The sequence below is a fragment of the Sinocyclocheilus rhinocerous genome, unplaced genomic scaffold, assembly GCF_001515625.1.
Source record: "Sinocyclocheilus rhinocerous isolate Xijiao unplaced genomic scaffold, SAMN03320098_v1.1 scaffold756, whole genome shotgun sequence".
Taxonomy (NCBI): domain Eukaryota; kingdom Metazoa; phylum Chordata; class Actinopteri; order Cypriniformes; family Cyprinidae; genus Sinocyclocheilus; species Sinocyclocheilus rhinocerous.
This window is the reverse complement of record NW_015662039.1, coordinates 355,824-368,445: the sequence shown is the minus strand read 5'-3', so window position 1 is coordinate 368,445 and position 12,622 is coordinate 355,824. Positions and strand designations below refer to the sequence as shown.

General features: G+C 35.7%; 1 protein-coding gene across 1 annotated transcript in view; it reads right to left on the bottom strand.

Moving 5' to 3' along the window:
* The window catches only part of LOC107727353 (pleckstrin homology domain-containing family H member 2-like), a 37,902-nt gene that overhangs the window by 17,906 nt on the left and 7,374 nt on the right, over positions 1-12,622 (bottom strand). The window contains exons 3-15 of the mRNA XM_016537196.1: positions 9,294-9,356; positions 8,119-8,268; positions 7,962-8,045; positions 7,797-7,878; positions 6,780-6,983; positions 3,971-4,767; positions 3,821-3,896; positions 2,524-2,618; positions 2,146-2,314; positions 1,160-1,296; positions 992-1,105; positions 743-829; positions 471-629 (exon numbers count right to left, since the gene is read on the bottom strand). Of these exons, the coding sequence (XP_016392682.1) occupies positions 471-629; positions 743-829; positions 992-1,105; positions 1,160-1,296; positions 2,146-2,314; positions 2,524-2,618; positions 3,821-3,896; positions 3,971-4,767; positions 6,780-6,983; positions 7,797-7,878; positions 7,962-8,045; positions 8,119-8,268; positions 9,294-9,356 (2,217 nt within the window). The remainder of the gene's footprint in view (positions 1-470; positions 630-742; positions 830-991; positions 1,106-1,159; positions 1,297-2,145; positions 2,315-2,523; positions 2,619-3,820; positions 3,897-3,970; positions 4,768-6,779; positions 6,984-7,796; positions 7,879-7,961; positions 8,046-8,118; positions 8,269-9,293; positions 9,357-12,622) is intronic.

Sequence of the window (12,622 nt, the reverse complement as noted above, 5' to 3'; positions counted from 1 at the left end):
GGTTTCCCCAGTAACGCTGTACACAAAGCAGCACTGCGCTCACAATGCTTTATCACGCATGCTCACACATGATCACATGCTTTATCAGGCATTACAGGCGAGATGAAATGAAAATGAGACCAATCAGACCAATCACCGCAGATTAGCGTCACGCAAAGGAGGGGTTTGGAAAAATGAATCGTTGAGCGAATCGTTTGGGAGTCGTTTAGCAAGTAAGGTAAAAATAAATGCATATTATAAGACAATGAAAGTGTTTTTTGACCTTGCATGCATGTCAACCTGTTGTTGGGGACTCCCAAAACCAAAATATTATTAAAATAGAAAACAGTTATTTTTAATTATAATAATATATCACAATATTACTGCTTTACTGTAGTGCAACCTTGGGGAAGCTAAGAGACATAAAAAAATCACAAACTTTTGAACAGTAGCATATATCTAAAAATATATTTTGCTTTCCAACAGTATACCTTTGTCAGATGTCCTTTCATAACGGGTCGTGTGTCAGGGTGAGTGAAGAGCGGACTAGCAGCTTTGATCCTCAGGACGCTCTGCAGGACCCTCAGCCACTCCTCCAGCAGGTTTGGGGAATCTGCCTTCAGATTACACACACTCTTACCCGTCACCACCTGAAGGGACACAACATTAACACAGACAGTCATGTGAAATAATCTGAGCTGTATGCACAAACACTTTCTCCCACACACAAACACACACACACACACACACACACACACTTTACCTGAAGCATCTGTTTGCCATCACCACGAGCTATAGTGCTGCATGCATTCAGCTCAATCTGACCTTGGGGTTTACGGATCACGTCACTCTATGAACCAAAATCAAAGATCCACAGGAAATGTAGGAAATACAGAATGTATAATAATAAGAATAAAACATCATTAATATAAGAACTTTATGAATGAAATGAAGAATGAAACAGAACAACGATAAGAAATAAATAAGAGATAAATGAGTCATTTAAACTGACTGGTGATTTGTAGTAGAGAAGCTCCCCATCCTTCAGAACAAACCAGTGTCTCTTCCATGTTTTCTTCCACGTCTTTACCATCTTGAGCAGGTACCCAGACTTCTCCATACACTCCTGGAACACGACACATTCTCATTTGTTACCCTGGACCACAAAACCAGTTCTTACAGTCTTGCCGTTGTCAGTGCTGGAGGAGCAGGTCTTTGGGAGTTTGTTTTCAGGTTCAGAGCACTCTGTGTCAGTGGAGTAAGCATCAGGGGGGATGGCGTAGTCACTCTCAGATGTCATAGAAGACAATGACACAGCTGAGAAAAACACAACACATTCAGTGACTGGGGGGGAGGGTATAGGGCTCTGTGAAATCCATTTGATTTTTCCTAAATTCTGTTTGAATTTTTCTGGAATCTGTTTTAATGGGTTAATTTAATCAGCAAAAAACATGTTTGATTTACGAAACTTTAACTATTTAATCTTTTGAAATGAAATCAAACAAAAATAAGGGTTACTATAGTTAAAAACTAAAACTATATTTTAAAAAAATCTTACTTGAAATAAAATACATTTTAACTGAAATAAAATATACAAAAACAATAAACTTATTTTATTTCAGCTAGCTGCCAAGGCAAAATTTCTCATTTTTTATCTAGTTTAACTTGATGCACTAAAACTAAAAGTGAAATAAAACAAACTTTATAGACATATTTAAAACTAACAAATGGGAACACACACACACACACACACACATAACAAAATTACTAAAATAAAAATCCCTCAAAATATTAATATAAATATTATAGTCTCTCAATGACACTAAAATGTAACAATTTCTTCACAATATTTTTTTGTGCTACATAACAGAGGTTTACTTTTATTTTATTAAATATATAATTTGATATACAATTTTTAATGCAATATTTACATAACTGAACAATATTTGAAGGCTTATATGCCAATGTTTCAATGCATTATTTACATAATTATTAATAGCATTAATAATTAACTAATATTATTTAGTTAATATTTTTATTTTCATATCAAAATAAGATAGTTACAATAGTTTTTGCTATGCTGCCGAAATTGGTACAGAGAATTGTGTAATTTTACTAGTATCATTACTGACTACTGAAATTTTGGTACCATGAAAACACTTGCACCTCTCTTAAGTGAGCGGGGGCTTTCATGGCTACTGCTCTTGTGTGACTCTGATCCAGAGGTCTGGGAGTTCTCCTCCTCTCCAGAGTTAGACTGACACTCCTCCGAACTGTCCTCCTCCTCAGAACTAGACGACTCCTCTGAGAACTGACTGTTGCTTAAAGTCGCTTTCTATGAGAGTAAAAACACACATTGCATTCATGAAAACGTAATTCAAATATTTCCTTCTATTACTGATAGAAGTGCTGACTCTTATGCAATTAAACAGTCATTTCTGATGAATACTTTTGCCAGTGAACACAGTAAGCAGTGGTCTTATGACACACACACACACACACACACACACACACACACATGTAAAGACACACACAGGTTCCTACCCCTTTGTGTGTGGCAAAGACAGGTGTGCTTGTGTTCCTGTAGATGAGGGATGTGTAGAGCATGTAGGCGGGGCATGTGGATGCATGGGAGGAGTCTGGAAGAAGAGGATTGGATATTTTCACTAGCTGTTAATAAATGCACACTATGATTTACGCAAGTAGAAATATTTTTGAGTACTTTGTTGGTCCTGGACCGATATTTACATTTCTATGCAAAAATCATTGTCCAAACACAATCCCATAACCATAAACTAAAACTATAGCTCCTAAAATCAAGAGGTAGATAAGAACATTTGGACAGCTGATGCAGGAACGTGTCCTACTTGGGTAAATCAATATGAATATGAATATGCACATCATGTGTACCAGTAACATGACTACTGAATCAAAATGGGCAATACCCAGCTGTTGGTGTTCTTACTTTGCGCCATTAAAATTAGTTTTACATATGATAAAGACTCTAATAATTCTGCCTTCTACTTGGTGAATGAATTGTAATAATTCAATGGAAATTGGGTGAATCTCAGTCAAATTTGTTAAGAACATTCACATTTGAAAAAGCTTTATTTTTTGTAACATTCCAGTGTAACATTTTTATGTAATTTTTATAATTTCCTTCCGACAAATATCTGTCAGAAAGGCAAAAAAGTGATGCAAAATAAAATACTTTTTCATTTGAATTGAATTTCTAATTGTGAAAAATAATAAAATAATAACTGTAAAATATACACAAATCAATCAAATTAAATTAATATTTGAATAATTAAATTTTTATTTAAATTGTCATATAAATTTGTTAAGCCAATTTGATTTTTAATTTCAGAATTTAATTTATGCAAATTTTAAAATGAATAAAACTTTTTTTTTTTTGCATTTTGGTAATAGGAATCTTATAACATACAGTCACAATGCAAAAATTCTTAGCCGTCTTAAAAATAGGATTGCTTTTTCATATATGTAAACTAGCTGTAAACTGGCTGTATTTCTAGTTATACAATGGCTGAGGTCACACAACTCATACAAATGCTATTCTGTTTTTTTCTTTTGCTATTTGTGCAAATGGGAGCACAAAAATGATATTTGTTGAAGTTTCCATCACTATAGAAGATTACTAAACTATGACAACTTCTGCTTCTGATAACCCTGGAAATCTGAAAAGGCTCCATGTGTACAGAAATGCATAACATGGGATTGGATTTTTCCTTAAGAAGTGCATGTGAAACACAATGAAGATACAAAATGAAGAGCGATACAGCATATGTGCAAATGTACAAACAACAACAAAAAAAACCCACACCTTTATTAGCTACATCTGTACACGACGTCTCTGACAGACGAATTCCAGATTTTGCCACAGCATATATTCTGCTCTCCTGCAGATAAGAGGAAACCACAAGTCGAACCAAAATGACAAATTCATATTTGTACTATTTGTGGCATGACTCACCCAAGAGGGCAGTCTGTGCAGCGGAGGGGTCGGAGGTTTACTCCCGGGCATGGCTGCAGAGGCGTCGGGTGTTTCTCGTTCCTCAGGTGGCGCTTCAGCTGCAGGCACATCAGCATGCTCTCGGTCACCAGTCTCCATCTTTTGCTCTTGGTCCATGTCTGTTTCCTGAGGCCGTAGAGGACGTAGCATGCTGAAGGCGTTTCGTGTCCGCCCATGGGCGGCTTCACTGTACAGCGGAGGCTGACTCAGATGCTTTTTAGCCAATGCCAAACTAACATTAAATGCATTTGGATTGCGCAGTCGGGGCTGTTTGGGGGAGGCTGGGGTGTCCTGGGAGTCCTGGGACGGGGTGGGCCGCTTTGGTGTGAGAGCTGGAGTTAATATGAGGCTGGGAGTGTTTGTGTCACTGGAGGATGACGAGGAATCAAGACTTTGTGACTGGAAGCGTTTATTCAGCTCATCTGAGGATCCATCCTCAGCGTCCACCTTCTCGCTGTCTCTCTTTGAAGCGCTCTTGGTGCCAGGAAGGCAAAGTCTGGAGCACTCCACGCGCTGCATGTCATCGTCAAACAGCGAGCTGCTGTCGTCTGAGGCTGTGTGGTAGGTCTCACTGGCGGGTCGACTGAAACGCAAACCTCCAAACAGACTCCTCTCCCCTTCAGAGGCAGCACTGGACAGGATAGAGGAGACACCACAGGACAGCGTGTGTCTGGTACTGTCCCGCTCATCCTCTGATCCTGCCTTAGGGCAACGACCAACACACTCTGTTTCTGGACAATCTTGTTTCAGTCCAGAATCTGGATCAGACCAAACACACAGACTTGGTGAATATGTGAATACATGTAGTAAGTACTTTATCTATTAAAAGCATTAAGACTTCTCTGAGTTAAAGTCAAATGTTGATAACTGGATCAATTTTGCAAATCACTGTTAAGTCATTCATTTTAATGAATCAGACTCAAGACAAATGACTAATTTGAGTGGTTCATTTAGTGAGTTAAAATGCATTCATCATAATGAACGCCGTACAAATGACTCTTATAAGTCAGTTCTTCTGAATCAAAAACAGAAAAAGCTTTGAGACAATTTCACTTTCTAGATATATGTTGGTATTGATAGGGCAATGCAATTGGTGGATCAAAATGATGGCTTCTCATTTGAAGTTGATACACACACACACACACACACAATATTATATACCGTATATGCAACCGTTGAAAGGTTTGGGTTTGGTAAGGTTTTTTCATGTTTTTTTTTAAAGATGCTTACCAAAGCTGCATTTATTTGATCAAAAATATTGTGAAATTTAAAGTAACTGTTTTCTATTTATAATATATTTTAAAATGCAATTTATTCCTGTGATGCAAAGCTGAATTTTCAGCATCATTACTCTAGTCTTCAGTGTCACATGATCCTTCAGAAATCATTCTAAAGCCAGTTCTTCTGAATCAAAAACAGAAAAAGCTTTGAGACAATTTCACTTTCTAGATATATGTTGGTATTGATAGGGCAATGCAATTGGTGGATCAAAATGATGGCTTCTCATTTGAAGTTGATACACACACACACACACACACAATATTATATACCGTATATGCAACCGTTGAAAGGTTTGGGTTTGGTAAGGTTTTTTCATGTTTTTTTTTAAAGATGCTTACCAAAGCTGCATTTATTTGATCAAAAATATTGTGAAATTTAAAGTAACTGTTTTCTATTTATAATATATTTTAAAATGCAATTTATTCCTGTGATGCAAAGCTGAATTTTCAGCATCATTACTCTAGTCTTCAGTGTCACATGATCCTTCAGAAATCATTCTAAAGCCCTATTCGCACGGGATTAGTATTATCTGGGGACCTCGTGTGATTTAAAATTACCCCCTACATCCACATCTGTGCATTCGTACAGAATAAGTGAAGCCTGTGATTTTACTCCAATTTACTGACTTATCTCCCGGATATGATGTCAAGGCTTAGCGTAACATTACATATCACAAACAGAAGAATGTTCCTTACCACATGCTACTATACATGTCATCCATCTCCAACTAATCATTCTTTTTGTTTTCTCTCTTCTGATGGTTTTCAGCTTTCTATTTCTGCTAATTGTATAGTTGTATGGTGTATAGCGATAATGACCCAGCACCCAAAATACTACCAAAACAATCCAACGCAGCCTCCATTCTAAGCGAAAGATGGATAAAAAGGTGCACCGCGCAGGAAACAAAAACCTAGAAAAAAATTATATATCCGGCCCCGCAAAATCCTGGCCAAATTACAGAGATGCCGATTCGCACGGGACTAATATTATCACAGGATCTCTGTGTTTGGCGAAATATGGTAGGTAATTTGTGGGGGAATTTTTACTTTACAAATTACAGACATGGCGGATTCGCACGGGATTAACATCACAGACAACCTCCGCAATTATTACAAATGACTAGAGGTCACCAGGTAATACTAATCCCGTGCGAATAGGGCTTTAACATACTGATTTGCTGCTCAAGAAACATTTATTATTATTATCAGTGTTGAAATCAGTTGAGCTGCTTATTATTTTTGCAGAAACCATGGTAAAAATTCTTTGATAAATAGCAAGTAAAAAAAAAAAATTTATTAATTTGAAATTCTTTTTTGTAACAATGTAAAAGTCTTTACTTTCACTTTTGACCTTTTTAACATGTCCTTGCTGTATAAAAGATTTAATTTCTTAATTTCTTCCCAGCCTTGTTGCATCTCGGTCAAACTCAACAGATTATGAACGAATACTTTCAGTCAAACAGCTACAGATATCATATCAGTCTTCTGACCAGTAGAGGGTCTCCTGCAGTCTGTGTGTGTGGGCTCACGATCCGGCTGGGTGCTGACGCTCTTCTGGGACGGCTCTGGGCCCGTCAGTACCTGAGGACTCTTCCCTCTGATTTGAAAACAGCCAAAAGTCAGACTGCTGAGCCGCTGGGCCTCATCCACATTGGGCTGGATTGAACCACCAGAACCCAAAGTCAGCTCCATGGCTAAAACACAACACAAAAGCACTACACTTAATAGCTCCATTCCATCACTGGAAAAATGATGAAAAATTTCCTGTATATTTTTATAACTTATGCTGTGCTTGTTAGCCCAATTCCTGTTATTTATTTATTTGCATATTACGTTACATATCTATTTATTTTCTGTTGTTTAGCTTGTATTCCTTGCTTTGTATATAAAAACTGAAAATAAAAAATATATATAAAAAAAATAATAAAGCACACTGCATTATGGGATAAATGCAGAGTGCTTTGTTTTATACTGCGGACCGTGTACATTGTGCACAATTACAATATGCATGCTACATACTCATTCTCGTTCATACTTAAAGGGGTCATATGATGCTGCTAAAAAGAACAGTATTTTGTGAGGATAAAAGTTACGCCTTCTTTCTTTGGGTGGACATTTGGGCGGCTTTATGCAAATCTTCCCACATCGTGATGTAGGTATGTGGGGGCGTGTTAGAACGAGCCGTTTTAGGTAGGTGTGGCTGACTCTTAACTTTTATAAAGAATATCTCTTTGGATTTGAGACTTTAGTCTTTGCAACTTTACAGATCTTCTTTATGCACCAAGAGCTTGTAACACTCCAAAGAGAAAGGAAAAATTTAAATCGCATCATATGACCCTTTAATCATTTTTTACATAGTGTTTGTTTAAGTCATGGTTTTGATGAAAAATTTCTTTGACAGGCCTAACACTGGACATACTGCAGAACTAGCAGGAATAATGTGGTAGAATGCTATTTTGAAAACACAGTAGCCATGGCTTAACATGATTACATGCATGAATGAATACCTTGCAGTCGTCTTCTCAGGTCTTGTATCTCAGCCTCCTGTTGTTGGTTGATCTCTCTCAGAGAGGCATTCTCTATATCAAACTACAAGAGTGAAACATTTACACACCATTTATTTCCTTCCACCTATTCTAGAACAAACACATGTACAAAAAGCATGAACCTACTTCATTCAGCTTCCTCATGACCCATTCTTTGATCTTAGCTGCTTTTTCTTCAACCGTCTTGGCATCTTGGATTCGGTTCTGTTTCTGAAGTTGTAACGTAATGGATTTAAAAAGGCCTCTATGATGCAAACCTGATGGTTTTGGAGTTGGGACTGACCTGTTCCTCCAGCTGCTGCTCTAGGGTGGCAATAAGCTCGTCTTTCTCCTGCAGTAGCATTCGAAGATTTTGACAGCGTCTGAACAGCCGCAGCTCTGAATCACTCGACTGGATATCTGATGCTTTTAGACACTCTTCCATCCATTGCACCTGAAACACACACATGAACATTCACACATTATTAGTAATGGTCATATTATTATATACAATATAAAATATACAGGGGTTGGACAAAATAATGAAATAATGTGAACACCCATTATTATGGGTGTTAAAATAATTTGTGTAGACTACAGTGAAAACTTGTGGTTCCGTTGTTTCTCCTGCCTCCTCCTCAGACTTGACACTCACGCGGGTTGCCAGATTGAGGACACGCTACAGGAACGAGCGCAATTTACAATGGAAGGTGACAAGCCTTACACACTGTAAGTTGATGAACCGATTTACCTGTGTTTTAATATTACTCTGTTCATAGATCTTTTTAGATGGATCTTTTTAGGTCGAGTAGAATCTGTGATCTCGCTGCAATACGCTGTGTTTTCCACCACCTGGCGTCCCGGGGAGTTTAAATACTATTGAGTAAAATGGCAGTGGGCGGAAACACACAGACCAAAACAAAAACAGACATGGAACCACATTTCAAAACAGAATAACTGTAGCATTGTTTTTTTGGAGAAACAAGTATGTAAACTTAGCATGTTACCTAAATATTTGCAAACACATTTTGGTATTTGTATGCTTTAGTACAGTCAAAAAATGTACATACAGCACCTTTAATAAAGGAATATTGTCTATTTCCAAGGTGTTCACATTATTTTGTCCAACCCCTGTGAATGATTAATATAAATTATAATATAGTTTTGTTGAAATTATCCTTTAAATGTTGTCACCTGACCATTTTACTCCCAATAAAATGGCGTTTAATAATTTGAGGCATTTTACTTGATAATAATATGCAAAATGATGAAAACTTTGATAAACCATAAAAAAATATCTTTTTGTCAAGAAATATTTTCATATACATTTGTTACATTACATTAGTATTAATCGTACCAAAAGAATCAAATCATTTAGCAAGCCATTTAGGTAAATAATCATAATTTAAATAAATCATTGTCAGTGCAAATATTCCAAACATCGGATGAAATGTCCAAGAGAGTGTTATTAGTATTTACCTGCTGGCTGGCCTCATATGCTCGACGCTCTGCTTCCAGTACCTGCGTCTCCAGCTGCTGCATCTGAGAGAGCGAGAAGTAATGTTTAAATGAATGGGCAAATGAGCCGTGCTTGTGCATGAATATGTATAAACATGAGAATTATTAAAAGTCTACATCAAAATTTTCCTCATGCATAACATTTTCCAAGCATCACTGGGGAGAATAAGTCAGCTGGTTTTGTAAACAAATATCCTTCTTTGCTGGGATTTTATCTTTTTAAAACATGTATTCATCTCATATTGCCAGGAATGCAGCATATCCATTTGCAAATCATTTTTACCATAGTGGGAATGCCATGCTATATTACTGTTAATGTTACTCCTTAAAGCCTTTTATTTTTATTTTTTTGGATGAAAAGACCATGAGAAAAAAATTGTTTATAAAGTTAAGGAAACTCAAAAAAAAGCTACTGTCTAAGCAAAAACATTTCCCCAAAAACTGAAGCTGTGTTGTATTGGTTTCATTTTTGGACTGTATTGTATGTGCATAATGTCACAATTATAGTTGTGTATGCAAAAAAAAAAAAAAAAGTTATGTGGTAAACCAGAGGTAACGATTTAGTTGCCGGTCATTTTGATGATTGTTTCCTGTCATCAGATTCAGTGAAATTTCAGGGAATTTTGACCACTGTATCTTAAATCCTCATATTTTCAAGTCAATCTCTATTATAAATTCCTTAATCCACTTGCCAGTGTCATAGAAGTCTCACTCCACACATTCTGTGGCTTAGTTGTGGTCATCAGATTGGAGTTTGCTGAATGGGTCTTGGAGACTGAATGTGGACCACTAGTAAAAATGTATTATATTTAAAATACTTTTTTTTCTCCATCACACATCACAACAGTTAAATTAAAAGTTTTTTTTTTTAAAGAAATAAAATTAGATGAGCTGAACAAATCTTGAAGATCCCGTTCTCCAACATAATTTGATAATGATCCAAAGTGCTTTATTAGAAAAACAACACGAGCAACATACTTTATCAAAATGCAGAAACACTCAAATACTAACATAGTGAAAAATAAATACTTTTTAATTGAATATATACACAGACACAGTATATACATATATATATATATATATATATATATACTTATATATTAACTTAATATATCGTTTTTCATATTATAATATTGAATTTTTTATTTTTTTTAAGAATTTAGAATTTAGAATTTTAGAATTTAGAGGTTGCCTATTTGCCATAAAAAGAGAGATTTCTGCTTAAAAATATTTTGTTTGTTAGACAAAAAATATATTTAGGCAAAAAGGTGCCATTTTTAATCACTATGCAAAAACCATTGACATACTACGATAGCATATGCACTTCACAATTTATTAAATATAAAATTATTTTTCACATTACACTACTGAAAAGTCATTTTTATTGCATTGTGGTAATGACAAATAAGGGGGTGCCTAATTGTCAAAAAAAAAAAAAAAATCAATGTCTATAAATTTGCTTCATTTTATGTCATATCCTTTCTTATAACTGAGAATTATTTTAAGATAAAAAAAGTATATTTATGTGGAAAGGTGCAACATTTTTTGGCTTTCTTTTGGTGCTCTGTCAATATGCATAAAAACCCAAATACTACTAATAATATTGAATATATCATTATTTTTCACATTAGAGTATTGAAAATATCAATTTCATTGGATAAGGTTAATGGACGGAAATTTTTTTAGGTAACTATTTTGTCTTATTTATGTCTTTTTGATTTTGGGGTTGAATTACCATGATAAACATAACACCATACAAAATTAGTGAGATTTGCATAACACCGAACATTTTGGGGTTAAATTTGCTTGATCGGTGTTATGCGCTTGTTTCTGGTTTGGCAGGAGCTCCATCAGCAACCTGTTTCTCTTCATACAGTTCCCAAAGGAGAACAGACAAATATGACCTAACACACTGCTAATAGTTACCGCTGCACTCATATTTTCCACTGAACGCCATACAAAAGTGTTTTTATGAATCTGTGTGTGTATGTGACCCAATGATATTCTGATCTTTCTAACAGCCTCTTTTCTTTACAAGCCTCCATCATTAAAGATGTTTAATAAGTTCCAACACACAAAAGCACTATTGACAAAACTATCTTAATGATGACTCTGTTAATGGTGCATTAGTCAGATCTTGATGAATGACATAAATCACTGATTCGCAGATGGAAGTTAAAAAGATTTCACAGACTCTGGTTAATTTGGCATGATAGAAGTCTATTGATATTCAAGGTTTAGTAAGCCAACGCCTAACGGACTAAACCAAAGGGTGTGTCCACCAAAACACACTGATGGTCAGAAATACATCACACACTCATTATCTCTGTTGTCCACACACACAGCCACTATCCCCACAGACTATTCATACACATAAGCTTAATGTGGAACTAACTACATATGTGTTTCTACTGCAACAACCACACACACACACACACACACACACACACATACTGTACACACGGGTACACAGTACACACCCAACCTCATCTGTGGTCAAGCTGGTCCACCACTGCCCAACGGTGCAGATACAGAAAATAAAAAATAGCAGAGTAATTACAGACTGTTCTGAGAACAGCTGCACAAACCCAGAAAGACTCTGAATGGTTCAGCCACAGGTTAGCGCTACATATTAACATGTGTTGTTTTCTAAAGGCCATCATTGAACCTGTCTTGGTGAAGACTTGGTTCTTAAATCGCCAATGAACACCTGTGTGTGCTTAGTGACCATTTGATGCATCTGATTGCCTGGTTATACATACACCAACATTCAAACTTTTTTTTTTTTTTTTTTTTAAGAAATTAATGCTTTTATTCAGCAAATATGCATTACACTGATCAAAAAGGACAGACATTTATAATGTATTTTTAAATACATTTCAAATAAATGCTGAGCAGTAAATCAGGATGCTAGAATGATTTCTGAAGGATCATGTGACACTGAAGACTGCAGTAATGATGCTGAAAATACAGCTTTGCATCACAGGAATAAATTACATTTTAAAAATTTCTTAAAAAAAACAACAACAACAACAGTTGTTTAAAATTGAAATAATATTTCACAATATTACTGTTTTACTGCTAAAAAAAAAAAGTAGCCTTAGTGAGCAGAATAGACTTTACAACACTAAATATTAAAACAATTCTTAAAAACCCTAAACTTTTGAATGGTTGTATAACTTCAGGTTGTCTGGGTAACTGACATTGTGATTAAAAGTTGTCAAAACTTTTAAAAGATACTATTTTTTTTCACATTTAGCAGCAATATTGACAAATAAAAAAGCCTATTC